The following is a 23,365-nucleotide window of genomic DNA, read 5'->3' as shown; positions in this document are numbered from 1 at the left end:
TATGCAAATATGATAACTGTATGGCATATAAAAAGTAGGAAAACATGTTTTTATTGAATATTATGTCAGGGTGTAACGGTTGGGTGTTACACCTCAGACGTCTGATTATTAGGTGATCTGCAGTATCACCAATAATACAGACGCTATGCCAGATTATTAGGTGATCTGCAGAATCACCAATAATGCTAGTATAGCTAACACAGACTGTGAGAGTAGTGCTTGGTGCAACCGTAACTTTAATAGTATGCAAGACCTTACCAGAGGAGCTGGTAAGGTACTATCAGTACACTGGCTGTATAGATTTTGATCAAACCTTCCCAGAGGACCTGGGAAGGTACTATCAGTCAGTAGGCAACACCACACTAGAGGAGCTAGTGGGTTTAGAGCACCTCACCAGTGGAAAGGGCCCACTGGTGAGTAGAGTGGTCGGACAGGCAAGGTTCGGCAACAGAGAGGTAAGTAGCGGTACAGAATCGTGAGACAGGAGAGTAATCAGTAATCAAGCAGAGGTTTAGCAACAATAGGCAGATAGTCAAAAGTACAGAATCAGTAAGCGAAAGAGAAGTCAGAGTTTAGCCAGAGTCATACACAGAGAATCAATAACAACAATATACAATGACTACCTATAGATCGATGTATATTGCAACACTGCATATGCATCTATCATCCACAGGAACCTCCCTAGGTCTGAGCGCTAACACAACGTATTCACGACAGCAGACACCGACCGAATGGCAAACAGCTGCTTTTGAAGAAGAGGGAGACTCTCAGCCACTCCCAGCTCGGATCTCCGCCAATCCGAGCGGCGAGAGTCATCCCTGACGTCAGCCGACTGGCCGCTTTCTGCTGTCATAAAGGTCCTGTCTCCGCGCACGACAGCAAACCTATGAGCTGGAGACAGGGCTGCTCTCGGCGTGCTAGACGCCGAGAGCAGAAACCAAGAATGACTGCGGGGACCCGTGGCGGCAGCGGACATACCCTGCCCGCCCGCAACTGCCAGGTCCACGAACATTACACAGGGTTTTATACTGCTTTAAATAAGAGTAAAAAAAAAAATCTTTAAAACACTTCTTTGGCTTTGGTTTGTGTATAAAAATAGGTTTTATTTACTTTACAGCTCCCCAATGTTACTTTAAATGTGTACTTTAGAAGAAAATGGAAAAAGCAGGTTGCGGGTCGGGTGCGGGTAGCTGGGCTGCGGGTATCAAATTCACCAGAAAGCGGGTTGTGGGGCTGCAGGTCGGGTGCATGTATTAAATTCACCAGAAAGCGGGTTGCGGGTTGGGAGCGGGGCTGCAGGTGCTGGTATCAAATTCACCAGAAAGTGGGTTGCAGGTCGGGTGCGGGTCTGAAAAATTGGACCTGCACAGGCCTCTAATCTCTGTCCCTTCCTCTCACTATAACTGCCAGAGACTAAATCCAAAATGGCCGGCACCACTGCCTTTTCAAAGGGGGGTAGGGGTTACAGTAGGGGTGCTAGCTTATTGGCTGCCATGTGTCTGCTGACTATGAGGTAAGGTGTCAAAGTTTAGCTCAATGATGACGTATAGGGGGCGGGTCGAACACGCCATGTGTTCGCCGTCCGACGCGGGCACGAACAGCTGATATTTGCCCATCTCTATGCAGCATCAGCAATACTGTAGTGCCAACTACCATCTTAGCACCAACTACTATCACTGTAGAACCACTCAGCTACCACAGTAGCTAAACTACCACTACAGCCCCAACAACTCCCCAAGCATTAACAACCATCCCATCATTAGCTGACACCCTAGCATCAATAAGCACCTGTGCATAAAGAACCACCACAGCATTGACAAGCACCACAGCAAGCACCTTAGACAGCATCAACAAGTACTGCAGCACTGACTACCACCACAGTACCTGCATCCACTTTCTGGAGCATCAACTACTAACATAGTATTAACTACCTTTACAGTATCGAGAACCAATGAAGATCTGACTACCCCTACAGGTACTATTACTGGCACACCAGTATCAACAGTAGAAAATGCCACTGCATCAGGAACTTTGACAACCAATGCAGCACTGTCAATTGCAGCATCTACCACTAAAACAGCTCCTTCAACACCTTTGTTAATAAACTCCACAACAATTAAAACAGGTAAGATTTTTTTTTTAATGTATACTTTTACAAAAATGTATACCAACACCACCACTGATGTTAAAACAAACCCGTAGGAAACCTGTAGTTAGTTATACAATCAAACAGCATTTAGGAAATTACTTGATCCTCCTGGTTCGGAGAAGATACCCACACATCCTTTCTCATGCCACACCACACTGAAACCAACTGAAATGTACAGACATGTGGGTTGCTATATAAATCATGACCAGTAGAAAGATGGGACTGCAGAGATATAATACAGGCACTTAGCAATGGTACAATAATTCCTATTGTAATGTAACAGTGTTTGAATACAGCTTTCTCTGGCCACAGGCTGACTTTGATATTGGGAGATATTGGGAGAGTTGCTGGAAAGTTTAAGTCCATTTGTGCTGTGACAGATCTCAGAACCTTGTGTTACATTGTTATCTGCCTAACTGCTGCACTGTGGAATAAACTGAGAGTAGAGTGGCCATTAGTTACAAGGAGCGTGCGTAAGTTACCAGCGCACACTACGCAGAACTACCGCAGCATAGCGTGCACTGAGCTTTCGCTCCTTTCATTAAGCTGCGCAGATCATCAAGCCCAAGGAAATATGGGCTCCAGGTTATATTACTTCCTTTATCTTTATATTGCTGTATATTGGTATGTAATCCTAATGTTTAGCCTAGGCTTTTTAGCTATGCAGAATTCCCCTCCGCCCAGAGCATTTTGGGAGACCAGGTATCGTTCACACTAGCTTCGGAATTCTCAGTAAATGAACATTCCACAGAGCTGCACATGACAGTACTGAAGATGTTTTATATTTCAGAATGTAAATCATGGTAGAGATTTACATACACTAAATAATTTATAAATTAATATTGTAAAGATTAAATGGGCAATTTTATTCATTATATTATTTTCACGAAAGTCATAACCTTGCACGTTCAGTTGTAACTGACAGCTGCTGATATATAACTGACAGCAACTGGCATATTTCAGTTCTGACAAAATATTGTCAGAACTGGAAGGAATCACTGTAAGAAGAATATGGTGAGCTTCTGAGAGGAACTGACAGTGAGGTAAGTATGTAATATTCATTTGCAGCTACGTCATGTGTTTATTTTATATAATTTTACTTGCTTCAGGTTCCCTTTAAGGTGCCTATAGACCTCAAATAATCATCACCAAATCTGACCTTTTTCTTATTCAGAAATGACAGTATGACTGTTTTATCACCAGCAGTGTCAATCAAAGTGGTTGTCTGAACAATCACTAGGCTTGGGTTTCTTTAAGGCCTCTTTTACACTTCATGTGGTCTGTCACGTCGACCAAAACGGTCGCATTCCATTACAGTTGTAGTGATGATAGCCCTATGGAGTTATCACACTGATTGCATTGCGGTGTGCTGTGGTTGGTCCTGACGCAGCACCGCAAGAGTTGCAGTGCATTGCGCATGGTAACCCCGTAACTGAGGCTTACTTTCAATGGAAAGTATGCCTCACTGATTTGGTTGTACCACAGCGATAACCCGCGGTGCAACTTGTCAGGACCATTGCGGTGTCTTAACGTTTTTTTGTTAATTTTTTTTTTTTTACAGGTCAGGCCACTAAATTCTCAGACAATATAGATTTGCACATTTTTGGAAAGATCTTTTATCATAAAGAGCTTGCATGACTGGAAGTCTAGCTGCCGTTGAAAACCTGCATATAGTTTCACACATACTGTATGTTTATGTTAGGATTATGATGTTTTCTCTTCTTTGTTGTACCAGAAATGGCTCTGAGGCTGGTTGGTTCAGGAAACTCATGTGCTGGCCGAGTGGAAATGTTCTATGATGGACATTGGGGAAGAGTGTGTGATGACTATTGGGATCTTCCTGATGCGCAGGTTGTATGCCGCCAACTAGGCTGTGGCAATGCCATCTCACCCAGTGGAAGATCTGATTTCGGCCTAGGACGTGGACTGATCATTGTGAATGGTGTGCAATGTATAGGAGATGAAGAGTTTTTGTGGAATTGCCTACACAGACAGTATAATGTGCCCAGCTATGGTCACCATAAGGATGCTTTTGTCACCTGCTCAGGTAAATCAACCATCCTCTGTATACTGTATCTTGTGCATCAGTCAACATAAACTCTCTCTCTCTCTCTCTCTCTCTCTCTCTCTCTATACATACATATATATATAGAAAACGTTTCTAAATACCTCTATAGCGGAAACAAGCAGTCATGTGGCCATGCTGTTGCTCCTCAGTGTTAGGGATTAGCCTCGAGTCATCACAACACACTGAATTGTCTTCTGGTAATAGTTTGGGGTTGGCTGCTACACTTATTTATTAAGCCCACTAGGAAAATTCTTGGACTTGGGCTTTAAAATATTTAGTAACATTAAATTAATTTTAAGCATAGCTAATATATTCATCTTTTCTATCTTTATGTCAGCTTACTGTAATCTCTGCACATAACTAGGAGAGGGGATTTGTTTAGTAATGTTGGCCCATCAGTTTCTAGTACATTTATAAATGAGTTAATTTGATGCTTGTTAACAGAAAAAGATCTTAAAAAAGTACAATTATGTCAGTGTCCAACTGCTGTTTCATTGTCCTATCAGTAGGCTGGATGTAAGCCAGTGGCCGAAATCTAGAGTAGATGCCCTGGCCATTCAGTGGCTTGGATGTAAATAAGGCAGCCTATCCCTTAGGATAGTAAGGCTCTCTGCACACTGCAAATCTGTTTTCCGATTCTGATTCCGCTTCCGATTCCGATTTTGAATTCCGATTTTCCCTGAATACATTCAACAGAAAAACAGATAAAAAAATGCAGCATGCAGTAAAGATTAAAAATCGGACTCAGATGTAAAAACCGATTAAAAAGCGGAATCAACATCGCATGCAGTGTGCAGGGAGCCTAAGAGCGTGTCATATTTTTAATGTTGTCCCATAAAAAGATATAATATTCACAAAATGTGACAGGTGTATTCACTTTTGTGAGGTAGTGTATATAATATATATATATACAGTATATATGATATATAAATATATATATATATATATATATATATATATATATATATATTGTAGGGGCCATCGGGGCTGGGTAATAGATGGGAGGTATATTTCCCCGGTATTTGGACTGTGGTCACTTTAAAACCCTGCGTGGTCCTAGGAAGGGAGTCCGGATTTTAGCAGCAAGCAGTTGCTGCTTGGTTTTTTCTTTTCAGGGCCGGACTCCTGGGATGGGAGGGAAGGAAGGGCGGGCCTTCCCATCCCACCTAGGTACACACCTGGTTGTCAGTGGGGCTGAGTCTCACTAATTATGGTATTAATGAGATGCAAATTTATGCTTAAGAAGCAGCCTCACAAGCAGTGTGAGGTGAGGTGTTGAAGGAGTAGCATGTATGCTATGGAAATCTCCTGACAAGGAATATTGGAGTATTTGATGGAAGCCAAACCATACCTGCTCTGTTGTTTGTATGGTGTTGGCCTGATGAAAACTGAACTTTGTTTGAACCTGCTGGACTTTATCTTACCAAGCTGAAGTAAGCTGAACTGTTATTTTCCACTTATTACTGCTGAACTGAAGCTGTTTATTTCTACTGCACAATAAACGGACTTTGTTTTATACATCTGTGTACTGCGTGCTGGCTGCGACCCCCTCTAAACTTCACAACTGGTGCTCGGATGCGGGCAGCGCAGCACTGCAGGAAAAGAAAAAGTTCAGTTTAAAAAGTGACATTTAAAGGGCCAGTCTCCTTGTATGCATGATGGAGGAAGTGCTGAAACAAATGGCCTTAGCCACTGTGCAGCTACAGCAGAGTATGGTGTCTCAGCAGGCGAGTATGGTGACTCAACAGCAAGCCGCGGAAGCCCTGCGAGAGGCCTCAGAAGCGCAAGCCAAAATCCTGCTTGAGGTGGTGCAGAAACTGGCCCAGGGGAGAGAGACAGCAGGAGCTGCCCCTAGCAACCAGGCGATGGTGATAGCCAGTCACTTTCTGCAGAAACTAACCCCCACAGATGATGTGGAAGCCTTTCTGAAAACGTTCGAAAGGACAGCAGAGCGGGAAGGATGGCCGAAAGACAAATGGGCTGGTATCCTTGCACCGTTCCTGACGGGAGAACCCCAGAAGGCCTACTACGATCTCAACGCTGCAGACGCCCTCGACTATGATCGACTACAGGCAGAGATCCTGGCCCGACTAGGTGTAACAACAGCGGTCCGGGCATAGAGTTGGGCCGAACCTCCGATTTTAGGTTCGCGAACCGGGTTCGCGAACTTTCGCGAAAGGTTCGGTTCGCGTTAAAGTTCGCGAACCGCAATAGACTTCAATGGGGATGCGAACTTTGAAAAAAAAAAATAATTATGCTGGCCACAAAAGTGATGGAAAAGATGTTTCAAGGGGTCTAACACCTGGAGGGGGGGATGGCGGAGTGGGATAGATGCCAAAAGTCCCCGGGAAAAATCTGGATTTGACGCAAAGCAGCGTTTTAAGGGCAGAAATCACATTGAATGTTAAATGACAGGCCTAAAGTGCTTGCTTTCAAACATCTTGCATGTGTATACATCAATCAGGTAGTGTAATTAAGGTACTGCTTCACACTGACACACCAAACTCATCGTGTAACGCACCGCAAACAGCTGTTTGTGTAGTGACGGCCGTGCTGGACTGGTGCGCGCACCATGGCGAGAGTGCAGGTTTTGGTGGCTTTACAGCCCATATGGTCACCTGGCTGATGTAGCTGAATGACAGAACAGTGACTGTCCAGCTGATCAAATTTGGTCTGACCACAATGAGGCAACGACCTTATTATCGTGGGTGTGCCCCCCGAGACACTCATCTAGGCGCCGGTCATTGCTCCATTGTGATACGCAAGCCCCTTCACCACGGCAAGGTAATGATCACGAAGGGGAATGGGCGCATGTACATGCCTTTTCTTTTGTTGTTGCAGCTGCCCGCAGTGCAGCCAGAAAAATTAGGCAGTCATGTACACGCACCCGAAAAATTATTACAGCGGCCGCTGCTAGCAGCGGCCTCAAAAATTCAGCAATCCGCCTGGAGTCCCGGACCCTGTTGGTGGTGGCGGAGAAGGTAGTCAAGCGGCCTGCAGGCAGACATGCTGTGTGGAGGGACTGGGAGCGACTTAGTCTTCTTGGGGCAGGCCAGGCAGCCAGTCACACGGCGTGCAGGCAGAGATGCTGTATGTGCGGGGACTGACTTAGTCTTGGGGCGGGCAGCAGCCCTCCGGGATCCATGCCTCATTCATTTTGATAAAGGTGAGGTACTTAACACTTTTGTGACTTAGGCGACTTCTCTTCTCTGTGACAATGCCTCCAGCTGCGCTGAAGGTCCTTTCTGAGAGGACGCTTGCGGCAGGGCAGGAGAGAAGTTGGATGGCAAATTGGGACAGCTCTGGCCACAGGTCAAGCCTGCGCACCCAGTAGTTCAAGGGTTCCTCATCGCTGTTCACAGCAGTGTCTACATCCACACTTAAGGCCAGGTAGTCGGCTACCTGCCGTTCCAGGCGTTGGTGGAGGGTGGATCCGGAAGGGCTATGGCGAGGCGTTGGACTAAAGAACGTCCGCATGTCCGACATCACCATGAGATCGCTGGAGCGTCCTGTCTTTGACTGCGTGGACACGGGAGGAGGATTAGTGGCAGTGGTACCTTGCTGGCGTTGTGCCGTCACATCACCCTTAAAGGCATTGTAAAGCATAGTTGACAGCTGGTTCTGCATGTGCTGCATCCTTTCCACCTTCCGGTGAGTTGGTAACAGGTCCGCCACTTTGTGCCTGTACCGAGGGTCTAGTAGTGTGGCCACCCAGTACAGCTCATTCCCCTTGAGGTTTTTTATACGGGGGTCCCTCAACAGGCAGGACAGCATAAAAGACGACATCTGCACAAAGTCGGATCCAGTACCCTCCATCTCCTCTTGCTCTTCCTCAGTGACGTCAGGTAAGTCAACCTCCTCCCCCCAGCCGCGAACAATACCACGGGAAGGTTGCGCAGCACAAGCCCCCTGCGACGCCTGCTGCGGTTGTTCTCCTGCCGCTGTCCCCTCCTCCTCTTCCTCCTCCTCCCCCCCCAAAGAAACACCTTGCTCATCATCCTCTGAGTCTGACTCATCTTCTGCACATGACCTCTCTTCTTCCTCCTCCTCCCCCCTCTGTGCTGCCGCAGGTGTTGAGGAAACAGCTGGGTCTGATGAAAATTGGTCCCATGCCTGTTCCTGCCGTAACGGTTCCTGGTCACGCTCATTCGCAGCTTCATCCGCCACTCTACGCACAGCACGCTCCAAGAAGTACGCGTAGGGAATTAAGTCGCTGATGGTGCCCTCACTGCGGCTCACCAGGTTGGTCACCTCCTCAAACGGCCGCATGAGCCTGCATGCATTTTTCATCATTGTCCAGTTGTCGGGCCAGAACATCCCCATCTTCCCAGACTGTTTCGTTCTACTCCAGTTGTAGAGGTACTGGGTGACGGCTTTCTTCTGTTCTAGCAGGCGGGAGAACATGAGGAGGGTCGAGTTCCAGCGAGTGGGGCTATCGCAAATGAGGCGTCTCACCGGCATGTTGTTTTTACGCTGAATTTCTGCAAATCGTGCCATGGCTGTGTAAGAGCGCCTCAAATGCCCACAGAACTTCCTGGCCTGCTTCAGGACATCCGCTAAGCCAGGGTACTTTGCCACAAATCTTTGAACCACTAGATTCATGACATGTGCCATGCAGGGTATGTGTGTCAGCTTCCCCATATGCAAAGCGGCAAGCAGATTGCTGCCGTTGTCGCACACCACGTTGCCTATCTCCAGGTGGTGCGGGGTCAGCCACTCATCCACCTGTTTCTTAAGAGCAGCCAGGAGAGCTGCTCCAGTGTGACTCTCCGCTTTGAGACAAGCCATGTCTAAGATGGCGTGACACCGTCGTACCTGGCATGCAGCATAGGCCCTGCGGAGCTGGGGCTGTGTAGCTGGAGAGGAGAACTGCCACTCAGCCAAGGAGGAGGAGGAGGACAGCGAAGAGCATGTAGCAGGAGGAGAGGAGGTGGCAGGAGGCCTGCCTGCAAGCCGTGGAGGTGTCACAATTTGGTCCGCCGCTTTCTGCTTGCCATCGTTCACCACCAGGTTCACCCAATGGGCTGTGTAGGTAATGTAGCGGCCCTGCCCGTGCTTGGCAGACCAGGCATCCGTGGTCAGGTGTACCCTTGACCCAACGCTCTTCGCAAGAGATGACACCACTTGCCTCTCAACTTCACGGTGCAGTTGGGGTATGGCCTTTCTGGAAAAATAAGTGCGGCCTGGCATCTTCCACTGCGGTGTTCCGATGGCCACAAATTTACGGAAGGCCTCAGAGTCCACCAGCCGGTATGGTAACAGCTGGCGAGCTAACAGTTCCGCCACGCCAGCTGTCAGACGCCGGGCAAGGGGGTGACTGGCCAAAAGTGGCTTCTTCCGCTCAAACATTTCCTTCACGGACACCTGACTGCTGCTGTGGGCAGAGGAGCAGGAACCGCTCAAGGGCAGAGGCGGAGTGGAGGAGGGTGCCTGTGAAGGTGCAAGGGAGAAAGCGGCATAAGCAGATGATGCACCTGAAGGAGGAAGAGGAGAAGGAGGGTGACTTTTATTTTGTGTGCTGCTGCTGCTTTTGCTCAGGTGGCCATCCCATTGCTGTTTGTGCCTTTTCTCCAGGTGCCTTCGTAAGGCACTTGTCCCTACGTGAGTGTTGGCCTTTCCACGGCTCAATTTTTTTTGGCAGAGCGAACAGATGGCTTTGGTCCGATCTGAGGCACACACATTGAAAAATTTCCACACCGCTGAGCCACCCTGGGATGTGGGCACTATGGGGACCTCAGCAGCTGATGCTGAAGGGCAAGTTGGCTGGCTGTACATAGGTGGCGATACATGGTGCCGGACTCTGCCACCAGCTGTTTCTGACGAAGAGCTGCCCCAGCTTCTTTCAGCAACTTCTCTCCTCCTACTACTCTCTGACTCCCCCTCTGAACTGTCCCCCTCTTCATCTCCTCTATTGGGAACATACAGAGGATCCCTATCATCGTCATCATCGTAATCATCCTGCCCAGCTTCGCTTGCCTCAGAAAAATCAAAATGTGTAGGTCCTTCATCCTCCTTACACGTTACATCCATAGTGTTGTCGCGTAACGCAGACATATGAGCTGGTGAAAATTCATCTGGCTGTAACAATGGCTGTGCATCAGTGATTTCACCACCACTAAATAATTCTTGCGAAGTGTCAAATGCAGCGGAAGTGGTGCTAGTAGTAGCGCTGGTGGCTGAGCAAGATGAGGTGTTCTGTGTCGCTAAATACTCAACCACGTCCTGACAATCTTGGGAGGTGATGGGACGTGCCTTCTTCCGAGCACTGTACTGTGGGCCAGGTCCACACGAAATTACATTTACACGACCTCGCGCAGACCTGCCGGGTGGCCTTCCTCTGCCTCTGCCACTACCTCTTCCTCTTCCTCTACCTGTTTTGTCCATATCGGGTATGCACGGAGTGGTATATCACACTGCGTGCACTCACGTAGGTAGGTGGGTTCACTTAACTGCACAGGTATGCGCACTGATGCGGTGGGTTCACTGAACAGTACAGGTATACAGTGGCGGGTTCACTGAACACAACAGGTATGCAGTGGCGTGTTCACTAAACAGGTATACAGTGGCGGGTCCACTGAACAGAACAGGTATACAGTGGCGGCCCTGGCGGGTTCACAGAACAGGTATACAGTGGCGGGTCCACTGAACAGAACAGGTATACAGTGGCGGGTTCACAGAACAGGTATACAGTGGCGGGTCCACTGAACAGAACAGGTATACAGTGGCGGCCCTGGCGGGTTCACAGAACAGGTATACAGTGGCGGGTCCACTGAACAGAACAGGTATACAGTGGCGGGTTCACAGAACAGGTATACAGTGGCGGGTCCACTGAACAGAACAGGTATACAGTGGCGGGTTCACAGAACAGGTATACAGTGGCGGGTCCACTGAACAGAACAGGTATACAGTGGCGGGTTCACAGAACAGGTATACAGTGGCAGGATCACTGAACAGGTATGCAGTGGGCTGAGGGCTCACTGAACAGAACAGGTATGCTGTGGCAGGATCACTGAACAGGTATGCAGTGGCAGGATCACAGTACAGGTATGCAGTGGGCTGAGGGCTCACTGAACAGAACAGGTATGCTGTGGCAGGATCACTGAACAGGTATGCAGTGGCAGGATCACTGAACAGGTATGCAGTGGGCTGAGGGCTCACTGAACAGAACAGGTATGCTGTGGCAGGATCACTGAACAGGTATGCAGTGGCAGGATCACAGTACAGGTATGCAGTGGGCTGAGGGCTCACTGAACAGAACAGGTATGCTGTGGCAGGATCACTGAACAGGTATGCAGTGGCAGGATCACTGAACAGGTATGCAGTGGGCTGAGGGCTCACTGAACAGAACAGGTATGCTGTGGCAGGATCACTGAACAGGTATGCAGTGGCAGGATCACTGAACAGGTATGCAGTGGGCTGAGGGCTCACTGAACAGAACAGGTATGCTGTGGCAGGATCACTGAACAGGTATGCAGTGGCAGGATCACTGAACAGGTATGCAGTGGGCTGAGGGCTCACTGAACAGAACAGGTATGCTGTGGCAGGATCACTGAACAGGTATGCAGTGGCAGGATCACAGTACAGGTATGCAGTGGGCTGAGGGCTCACTGAACAGAACAGGTATGCTGTGGCAGGATCACTGAACAGGTATGCAGTGGCAGGATCACTGAACAGGTATGCAGTGGGCTGAGGGCTCACTGAACAGAACAGGTATGCAGCCAGGAAGAAGTTAAGCCTAACTAATCTTTCCCTATATGAGAGACTGCAGCAGCTCGCCCTACTCTCACTAATGCAGGCACACGAGTGGCCGTAATGGCCGCCGCTGCCTGCCTTATATAAGGGGGGGTGGGGCTCCAGGGGCTAGTGTAGCCTAATTGGCTACACTGGGCCTGCTGACTGTGATGTAGAGGGTCAAAGTTGACCCTCAGGTGCATTATGGGGCGAACCGAACTTCTTCCGCAAAAGGTTCGCGTGCGGTACCCGCACGCGAACCACCTAAGTTCGCGCGAACCACGTTCGCCGGCGAACCGTTCGGCCCAACTCTATCCGGGCACAGAGGGTGTACAGCTGGCAATACCGGATGGATCATCCAGCCAGATCACAGATGTATGACCTCATCCAACTGGCGACAAAGTGGCTGCAACCAGAGGTACTTACCGGGCCTGAGATGGTGGAGCGATTCGTGCTGGATCGTTTTCTGCGTGCCTTGCCAGTGGGTCTACAGCGCTGGGTCAGTCATGCAGACCCCAAAAAAGCGGAGCAGCTGGTGAAGTTGGTGGAGAGATATAACGTAGTGGAAAATCTACTCTCTCCAAAGGGCCAGGCGGGCCCCAACTTACCCCGTGTTGCAAGGTTCCCGGACTCCGGAAAGGGTGCTTCATGGAACCCCGCAACCAGCATCACCAGAAATAGGGAAGTATTCCCAAAAGCCGCTCAGGGGTTGCCACCTGCTATGGCTACACCTCGGAAGGGAGGGGCGATCCAGTGTTGGAGATGTTCTGCCTGGGGCCATACCAGAGCCCAGTGTCCACTGCAGGAGGAACCCATGCAGTGTGACGTACTACGGAGAGTGTCCTTTTTTGCCCAGGAGGTATGCCTGGCAGAGTGCCAGGAGAGTTTTGTGTGTCCCGTCAGTGTGAACCAGGTACCTGCCAAAGCCTTGCTGGACTCAGGCAGTATGGTAACCATGGTGCACGCTGATCTGATTGGAACAATTGACACTGTGCTAAAGCCGCTTAAGGTAGTGTGTATCCATGGAGACACAAAGACTTATCCTGTGGTGCCAGTGTCTATTTCAACGGAATGTGGGACAATTACTCACGACGTCGGAGTGGTAAGAAACCTAATGTGTCAAGTAATATTGGGTCGAGACTTTCCACTGTTTTGGGTACTGTGGGAGAGTGTAAAAGGGAAGTTATTTAAAGACTCTGATAATAACTTAGCCCCTCCTCCCCCTACCAAAGAACTTGATGCACCAAGTCTGGATACAAATGTTGCAGAAAATGTATTGCAAAATGATCCTGTATTATTGCAAAATGATGATGTAATGTTGCAAATTGATGAAATTGGAACTGACCATCCTTGTCGGGACCCTGAGCAGGTTACTGAGGTGGGGGGGGGGGGATGATTCCCCATTACAAGTTATGTTGGGCGAGGATGATGAGGAATCTTCCCCCCCATCTATGCTCCCTGACCTGGATGTGTCAAAAGGGTTGTTTATCACTGCGCAGATGTGGGATCCAACGTTATCCCATGCGAGACAACAGGTCAGTGCTGGGTAATTACGCATCGTAATTCACTACAAATGCACCGTAAGCGTTACGTGTAAGGTTACGGTATTATGCGTAATTAATTACGCGTAGACCGTAGGTTACGTTATTACGCGTAACAAATTACGCGTAAGACAGTAAACTCCCATTGAAATTACACAGTCTGCCGTAATTGCGTAATATTACGCTCCCGTATAATATAAAAAAGCCGCCGACTTTAAGGGTTAATAACAAAGCCCCCTTAAGTGCTAAGAGCCTCAAATTTGGAGAATATATTAAGGAGATCAGAAGGAATAAGAGGAAACATTTTTTTTTCAAAAAGACCTTATAGTTTTTGAGAAAATCGATGTTAAAGTTTCAAAGGAAAAATATATACATTTAAAAACCCGCCAACTTTAACGGTTAATAGCAAAGCCTGCTTAAAATTTAGGAACACCAAATTCACAGGATATATTAAGTGGATCAGTGGGAATAAGAGGAAATTTCTTTTTTCAAAAAGACCTTATAGTTTTTGAGAAAATCGATTTTTAAGTTTCAAGGGCAAAAATGTCTTTTAAATGCGGAAAATGTCAGTTTTTTTTGCACAGGTAACAATAGTGTTTTATTTAATATTAAAAAAAAACGACGTGGGGTCCCCCCTCCCAGACCTCCCGCCGTCCACTCCGCCCACACCTGTCACCCATATACATGCTGGCACCCATGGGTGCCAGCATGTATATAGGTGACATGTGGGAGAGGCGGGGAGGGCAGCGGAGCCGGCGAGGACTTAGCGTCTTAAACCCGACAGAGCTCTGAGCTATATAGCTCAGAGCTCTCGAAAGCATCTTTGTATTTGGGTTCCAAGGAGCCCCATTGGTCCTTAGCAGACCAATGGGGTTCCTTCTGATTTGAAGGAACCCCATTGGTCTGCTAAGGACCAATGGGGCTCCTTGGAGCCCAAATACAAAGATGCTTTCGAGAGCTCTGAGCTATATAGCTCAGAGCTCTGTCGGGTTTAGGACGCTAAGTCCTCGCCGGCTCCGCTGCCCTCCCCGCCTCTCCCACATGTCACCTATATACATGCTGGCACCAATGGGTGCCAGCATGTATATGGGTGACAGGTGTGGGCGGAGTGGACGGCGGGAGCCGGCGGGGACTTAGAGTGTATGCGGCGGCTGGCGGGTGAGCGGCGAGTGACGTCGGGTGCAGTGGTGTTACAAAGTAACAAAGTTGTTACATTGTAACAACTTTGTTACATTGTAACTGATTAGTATATTTCCGAGGATATTGCGTGGGAACTGGCTTTTAAAGGGACAGGTAAGTATTAATGGTTAATTAAGAATATTAACCACTTCAGGATCACAGGTTTTCTTCCCTTAAAACCAAAACAACTTTTACATTTCAGCGCTCCTCCCATTCATTCACTGATAACTTTATTGCTACTCATCACATGTGAATGATCTATAGCTTGTTTTTTTCGCCACAAATTAGGCTTTTCAAGGGTGATATTTTATTTTAGTAATAATGTTATTCTCTATGCATTTTAAAAAGAAAAAAGAGAAAAAAATGAAAAGATACACTATTTCTATATTTCCAACCATAAAAAAAAGCAAGGGAGGCTAGGATTAGATCAGGGTTGATCAGGGTTGATCAGGGTAGATCAGGGGTATATAGTCCTGGTATATTTATTTATAAGTCCTGGTTTATTTATAAAATCCACTAGGTGGCAGTCAGAATACAAGTAAAGAAGATCCAGTTACCTTGTAATCCTCTCAGGAGTGATTACAAGGTAACTGTATCTTCTTAAGTGCTGGCAACATTGTTTGTAAACCTCACAAATGAATGAGCACTGCTATTGGCTTATAGCAGTGCTCATTCATGGTTACAGGCATCTGATTGGTGATGGGAGTAATTACTCCCATTCATCAATCCCACCCAGAGATAAATGAAGCTGGTGCACGCGCATGTGCACGCACGGGGGCGCGCACCCGCGGGCGGGAGTGCGGGAGCGCGCGGGAGCAGGGGGGCGCGGGAGCGCGCGCGATCGTGTCCGCACAGCACAATAGCGGCAGGGGCGTTTATCAACGCCCCTGATCCGCTCATTAAGTCAATAGGGGCGTAGTTATGCGTCTGGGAAATCCGAAAGTGGTTAAAGGACTTTTTTCGTGGTTATGTTTTTTGTTCAATTAAAATACTTTTTCTATGTGTTTGTGTGTTTATTTACTTTTAACTCTTAAAGGAAATGGGTAAGGGGTACAAGTACCTCTATACTCATTTCTCCTGGGAGGGGGGGTGGGCATCTGGGGGACCCCTTTTTAAAGGGGTCTCCCAGATGCCACCATGAACCACCCCCCCCCCCCCCAGGAAATCGCGGCCTCCACCTCCACCGCCCATCGGAGGTGGAGAAGAGCCCCTTGTCCTTGGATTGGACAAGGGCTCGGAGGGGGAGGGGAAAGCTTGGCTGCCCCTCCCCTTCCGAGACCCCCCAATCCATGGACCATGCGGGCTGGTATAGTCAGGGTGCGGAGCCCCACGCGGCCGGTGCTCCGCATTCTAGATATCCCAGTCTGCATGGGGGACAAGGGGTTAAAGAGGTCTGGGAGGGGGGACCCCACGTCGTTTTTTTTTTATATTTCCCACACTCAGAACGAAGTAAGTAAAACTCTTCCCACTTGGGGGAATCTATGAAAATAAAACACTATTGTTACCTGTGCAAATAAAACTGACATTTTCCGCATTTAAAAGACATTTTTGCCCTTGAAACTTAAAAATCGATTTTCTCAAAAACTATAAGGTCTTTTTGAAAAAATTTTTTTTCCTCTTATTCCCACTGATCCACTTAATATATCCTGTGAATTTGGTGTTCCTAAATTTTAAGCAGGCTTTGCTATTAACCGTTAAATCGGCGGGTTTTTAAATGTATATATTTTTCCTTTGAAACTTTAACATCGATTTTTTCAAAAACTATAAGGTCTTTTTGAAAAAAAAAAATTTCATCTTATTCCTTCTGATCTCCTTAATATATTCTCCAAATTTGAGGTTCTTAGCAATTAAGGGGGCTTTGCTATTAACACTTAAAGTCGGCGTCTACCTAACATTGATCCATGTGTCAACTTTTCCGCTTGGCAGCATGACCTTACGCATTAATTGCTAGTAGGATTTTACGCGTAAGCCTATAACGTAACAACCTGAATTACGGTATTCTTACGCGTAATTGCGTAAGGTCTATGCGTAATTACAGACATGTACCGTAATTGAATGTCTACGCCGTAAGCATAATTTCGTAATGCGTAATAGCGTAAAATTACGCGTAATGATCCGTAAGCGTAGCTTTTTCCATTACGCCCAGCACTGCAACAGGTATCTGTTGTAAATGGAGTTCCCCAGGAACCTGGGGCAGAGGAGAGATTCCCTCATTTTTCAGTTCATGGGGATGTGTTATATCGGGTTGCAAAGGTCAGAGAAGAGGTTGTTGAACAGCTGCTAGTGCCTCAGGAGTTTCGGAGGATGGTACTAGACTTGGCTCACAATGAAGTATTGGGAGGTCACCTGGGTGCCGAGAAAACGGAGGCGCGGATAACTGACAGGTTTTACTGGCCTGGGTTAAAGGCCGAAGTAAAGAATTACTGCGCTTCTTGCCCCACCTGTCAGTTAACCGCGCCAGTGTCCCATTTTCGAAGCCCTTTGGTGCCCTTGCCAATAATCGAGGTGCCATTCGAGCGCATTGCCATGGATATAGTGGGGCCACTGGTAAAGTCTGCCAGGGGGCACCAATATATCCTTGTCATCCTCGACTATGCCACTCGCTACCCGGAAGCCTTTCCGTTAAGAAAACCCACGTCCAAAGCTATCGCCCGAGAATTGTTTAATATGTTCACTCGGACGGGTTTTCCTAGGGAAATCCTTACGGATCAAGGAACCCCGTTTATGTCTAAAGTGATGGCTGATGTATGTAAACTGTTCCAGATTAAACAGATGAGAACCTCGGTTTATCACCCTCAGACCGATGGCCTGGTTGAACGGTTTAATAAATTTTTTAAAAATGATGTTAAAAAGAGTGGTTCAAAGGGACGGAAAAGATTGGGACTGTTTATTGCCGGCAGTGATGTTTGCTGTTCGGGAGGTACCTCAAGCCTCCACAGGTTTTTCACCATTTGAACTGGTATATGGGCGCAGACCTCGAGGGTTGCTTGACGTGGTCAAAGAAACCTGGGAAAGTGAGTCCAGTCCTCACAAGAGTGTGGTGGAACATGTTTCCCAGCTGCAAGAACGCATTGCCAAGGTGATGCCCCTTGTCAAGGAACACTTACTGGCAGCCCAAGAAGCGCAGAGTCGGGTATACAACCGCTCCGCGAAAATCAGGCAGTTCCAGGTGGGGGATAGAGTGGCAGTATTGATCCCAACCGTGGAGAGTAAATTCTTGGCCAGGTGGCACGGTCCCTTCGAGATCGTTGAAAAAGTGGGGGAAGTGAATTATAAGGTACATCAGCCAGGGAGACGGAAACCCTATCAACTGTATCACGTCAATCTGTTAAAACCCTGGAAAGAGAGAGAGACCGCTCCGGTTAGGGTGGGTGTGAGTGTTGTACCCCAAATAAGCATTGAGGATGTGAAAATAGCCCCCACTCTGTCCAAATCCCAGGTCCAACAAGTAAAAGAGTTTCTTCAGAGAAACAAGGGGATATTTTCGGATTTGCCTGGACTCACGGGTATGGTGGAGCACAACATTGTTACTGAGCCTAGGGCTAAAGTGTTTGTCAGGCCCTATCGTATCCCGGAGGCCCGCAGAAAGGCGGTGTCACAGGAAGTGAAGCGCATGTTAGAATTAGACGTCATTGAAGAGTCGCAGTGTGAATGGTCAAGCCCGATCGTGTTGGTACCCAAGCCAAACGGAACTCTGCGATTCTGTAACGATTTCCGGAAATTAAATGAAATTTCCAAATTTGATGGTTATCCCATGCCCCGTGTGGATCAATTGATAGAAAGGTTAGGTCCAGCCCGCTACATAACCACATTAGACCTGACCAAAGGGTATTGGCAAATACCCTTGGCCAAAGAAGCCAGAGAGAAAACGGCATTTTCCACACCTGAGGGCCATTTTCAGTATAAAAGAATGCCGTTTGGGTTACAGACCGCCCCGGCCACATTTCAGAGAGTCATGGACAGAATGTTGCGTCCACACCAAAGATACGCGTCAGTCTACTTAGACGACATCGTAATTTTCAGTTCAGACTGGGAGTCTCACCTTCCCAAGGTTCAAGCAGTCCTGGATGCGTTAAGGAAGGGGGGTTTTACAGTGAACCCCGAGAAATGTGCCCTAGGTATGGAGGAAGCAAAGTACTTGGGGTACATTGTCGGAAGGGGGTTGGTAAAACCCCAAGTTAACAAAATTGAGGCAATCCAGGACTGGCCCCGCCCCATCAGTAAGAAACAGGTTCGAGCTTTCTTGGGGATAGTGGGCTACTACAGACGGTTCATTCCCAATTTTTCTACCCTCGCAGCTCCCCTAACTGACTTGACCAAGGGCCGGAAGTCAGTGATGATACAGTGGACGGCAGAGACAGAAAAAGCGTTTTTGGAGCTGAAATCGGCATTATGTAGTCACCCTGTCCTGGTAGCCCCCGATTTCACTCGAGAATTCGTAGTGCAGACAGATGCCTCAGATGTTGGGTTGGGGGCGGTTCTGTCACAGGTAATTGATGGAGAAGAACATCCCATAGTTTTTCTCAGTCGGAAACTGACGGCCGCTGAGAGAAACTATGCGGTAGTGGAGAGGGAATGCTTGGCCATAAAATGGGCCCTAGACTCCCTGCGCTATTATTTATTGGTTAGGAAGTTTAGGTTGATCTCTGACCATGCCCTGCTAGCGTGGATAAAAAGAAACAAAGGAACGAATGCAAGAGTGTCCCTGTGGTTTCTCTCTCTCCAGGAATTCAACTATGTGGTGGAACATAGGCCGGGTAAAGTGCACCAGAACGCTGATGCCCTTTCCCGAGTCCACTGTTTAGTGGGTCTATGTGCCTCCACCGCCTCGGGGTTGAGGCAGAGGGGGGGGGGATATGTAGGGGCCATCGGGCTGGGTAATAGATGGGAGGTATAATTCCCCGGTATTTGGACTGTGGTCACTTTAAAACCCTGTGTGGTCCTAGGAAGGGAGTCCGGATTTTAGCAGCAAGCAGTTGCTGCTTGTTTTTTTCTTTTCAGGGCCGGACTCCTGGGATGGGAGGGAAGGAAGGGCGGGCCTTCCCATCCCACCTAGGTACACACCTGGTTGTCAGTGGGGCTGAGTCTCACTAATTATGGTATTGATGAGATGCAAATTTATGCTTAAGAAGCAGCCTCACAAGCAGTGTGAGGTGAGGTGTTGAAGGAGTAGCATGTATGGTATGGAAATCTCCTGACAAGGAATATTGGAGTATTTGATGGAAGCCAAACCATACCCTGCTCTGTTGTTTGTATGGTGTTGGCCTGATGAAAACTGAACTTTGTTTGAACCTGCTGGACTTTATCTTACCAAGCTGAGGCAGGGAACACACTTGCAGGGCCGTTTTCCCCTGCGTTTCCCAGGTTTCCGTCGGGTTTTGCGGTCGCGTCTAACGCGTGCGTTTTTCCGCGTGCGTTTCTGCGTTTCTGCGTTTGCATGGCATGTAGTCATGCAATGTGCGGAAAAAAGCAGAAAACTGTGCGGCTACAAAACGCGGAAAAAAACGCGAACGCAAACGCGCACAAACGCATGCGGCGCAGCGTTTCCCGAGCTAGGCTATTATTTTCAATAGCCTCTAAAATCGTGCGCGTTTTGCCGTTCGCGGCAAAACGCGCAAAAACGCATGTAGTGTGTTCCCTGCCTGAAGTAAGCTGAACTGTTATTTGCCACTTATTACTGCTGAACTGAAGCTGTTTATTTCTACTGCACAATAAACGGACTTTGTTTTATACATCTGTGTACTGCGTGCTGGCTGCGACCCCCTCTAAACTTCACAATATATATATATATATATATATATATATATATATATATATATATATATATATATAGTGCTGCCCATGATTATTCATACCCCTGGCCAGGCCCGGATTTACATCACAGGAGCCTATAGGCACAGATGTCCTGGCACCCTAGACTTCACCCTCCATGAACCTGCAGTCACCCTCTGAACAGCACCACAGGTGCGCTGGCTGGCCCAGCTGTCACTTCTTCCTTACTTCCCTTGCCCCTTTGTTTTTGGTAACCAGAGGTACCCTCATTATTAACCACTTGAGGACTGCGGTGTTAACCCCCCCTAGTGACCAGGCCATTTTTACTTAATTGGCCCACTGCAGCTTTAAGGCAAAGCTGCAGGGCCGCACAATACAGCACACAAGTGATTCCCCCCTCCTTTTCCCCCCACCAACAGAGCTCTCTGTTGGTGGGGTCTGATCGCCCACACATTGTTTTTGATTTTTTTAATCAATATTTATTTAAATGATTTTTAAATACATTTAACTTTTTTTTCACTCATTCCCCTCCCTCCCTCCCCCCAGCCAGCCAATCAATCACGCGATCGGCTCTAATAGGCTTCAGGCTATGAGAGCCGATTGCTCTTGTGTGACACGGCTGTCCCCAGTACAGCACTGCAGCGGATCGCAGCGCTGTACAAAGTAATTGGATGGCTAAACGCTCAGAGACTGAATTGCGATTGCCGCTCGGAGACTGAAGGCGGGGTGGAGCTCTGCCCCGAAGCAGGAGATGCGCACGCATCCTGTGCACAATCTGCTGCTAGCCCTATAGAAGACTGTTCGTGGAGCGGTCCTGGGGCTGCTGCACTGCTCACGCTAATTGGCGTGGAGCAGTCGGCAACTAGTTAAGTAGCTGGAGGAGCCCCCAACTGAAGGGGATCTCATCAGTTAAATGAAGAGAGCAGGGTGAGTAACCTCATTATGCTCTGCTCGAGACTCTGCATAGGGAAGGAGGGAGGGATGCACTGGGAGAGGGGAGTGAGGCGCTTCTCCATCATCAGGCGCCTCTAGGCACGTGCCTACAGTGCCTTATGGTAATTCCTGCCCTGCCCCTGGCAAATTTTGACTTAAAGGGAAGGTTCAGGGAAGCTACGAAACAAATAAAAATCCACATCCACTTACCTGGGGCTTCCTCCAGCCCGTGGCAGGCAGGAGGTGCCCTCAGCGCCGCTCCGCAGGCTCCCGGTGGTCTCCGATGGCCGACCCGACCTGGCCAGGCCGGCGGTCCGCTCCGCAGGATCCCGGTGGTCTCCGATGGCCGACCCGACCTGGCCAGGCCGGCGGCCAGGTCGGGCTTCTTCTGCGCTCCATTATGCGTTCCACGCCGGCGCGCTGACGTCATCGGACGTCCTCCGGGCTGTACTGCGCAGGCTTAGTAGTTCTGAGCCTGCCGAGGGCACCTCCTGCCTGCCACGGGCTGGAGGAAGCCCCAGGTAAGTGGACGTGGATTTTTATTTTTTTCGTAGCTTCCCTGAACCTTCCCTTTAAAGTTACTTTTATTTAAACCGCAAGTAATTTTTTGATGGAAAATGACTTAGATGTCTCCCAAAAGATAATAAGACGAGTCATTATTGCCATGGACATTATAGCTCCTGGATAATAGAGGAGTGCCTGCAGAGCTTGGTGCTCTTTAGACCCTCTGTGGCGGCCTACAGAGGCAAGGGTCCAGCCTTCTGTAGAGCACCATGCATTTTGTATTCATGTTTTTATTTTCCTATTGGAATTATGGCAGAATCGTATCCACTAATCTATAATAACTGTCTAAAGAGGAAATATAGACTCTATTACATATGCAGTGCATGTGTGGGTGTGAAATTGGACAGTAATAACAAAAATATGCTAATAATTTAATTTCTTTATATTTATTTAGAAATGTCTAACTCTAATGCTCTCTTTCCTTCTTTTGCTTTCATAGGTTCAATCAAGCCTACAGGTAAATAATATATACAGTAATTTGTCTGGTTTTAAAGAAGTGAGCACCTAGTTTATGCGTTTAAGCTAGGGTTTACATTTTAGTGTGTATGGGCCCGTTTCCACTTGTGCCACACGCGTCAGTGAGACGTGCAGGGGCACTTCCGGGTCTGCTGGAACGAAGGCGAATCCCAGAAGCCGTGCCATGCACGGCTATGGGATTTTTAGCCTCCCACGCGAAAACTGTGGGCAGTGTTGGCCGAATCGCTAGGGTAAGCAATTCGGCCGGCGCAGCCATAGTTTCCTATGGCAGAGTTTCCCCGCGCGATTTGCCTGCAGGGAAACTCTGCGGATTCGGAGCGGTTTCCGCTCCAGTGGAAACGAGCCCTATAGGAGTTGGCAAATCTGAGCTGGCACTGATCTTTCCAGCCTCAGCTCTGACATTACTAGCAACAGTACACAGCAGATTCTCTGCCTCTAATACTTTAAGCCATAGACCCTGAACAAGCATGCAGCAGATAAGGTGTTTCTGACATTATTGTCAGATCTGACAAGATTAATTGCATGCTTGTTTCTGGTGTGATACAGACACTACTGCATACAAATAGATCAGCAGGGCTACCAGGCAACTGGTATTGTTTAAGAGGAAATAAATATGGCAGCCTTGATATTCCACACGGTCCAAGGTAAAGACTAGCGGCACCCGGTGCCATGCCCCCCACTAGATGTCTCTCTCTCTCTCTCTCCTCTCCCATCCAAGCCAAGTAATCCCATACTGCAGCCGCCTCCCCATTACACTGACGCTAGGTCTGCCCCCTACATGCAACCTATGTGATTCCTATGTGATCGGGATCTGCACCACTCTGCAGATTTTGACGGGGACACTCATGGAATTCAAAGGACACCTAAACAAGCTGCAACACATTCCGGTCTGGTGGCGCACTGGATGGACAGAATATGCCTGAAACAATAGACATTGTGGGGTGAGATCCC

General features: G+C 48.2%; 1 protein-coding gene across 1 annotated transcript; it reads left to right on the top strand.

Moving 5' to 3' along the window:
* The first annotated feature begins 2,081 nt into the window (after positions 1-2,081).
* Positions 2,082-22,402, top strand: LOC137536716 (scavenger receptor cysteine-rich domain-containing group B protein-like). Its single transcript, XM_068258941.1, has 3 exons — positions 2,082-2,125; positions 3,885-4,196; positions 22,377-22,402. The coding sequence occupies exons 2-3, from the start codon at positions 3,887-3,889 to the stop codon at positions 22,400-22,402; spliced, it is 336 nt and encodes a 111-aa protein (XP_068115042.1). The 5' UTR covers positions 2,082-2,125; positions 3,885-3,886.
* Positions 22,403-23,365: the final 963 nt, after the last annotated feature.

The sequence above is a fragment of the Hyperolius riggenbachi genome, chromosome 10, assembly GCF_040937935.1.
Source record: "Hyperolius riggenbachi isolate aHypRig1 chromosome 10, aHypRig1.pri, whole genome shotgun sequence".
Classification (NCBI taxonomy): domain Eukaryota; kingdom Metazoa; phylum Chordata; class Amphibia; order Anura; family Hyperoliidae; genus Hyperolius; species Hyperolius riggenbachi.
The sequence above is the reverse complement of the archived record's forward strand: the minus strand, read 5'-3'. Positions and strand labels throughout refer to the sequence as shown.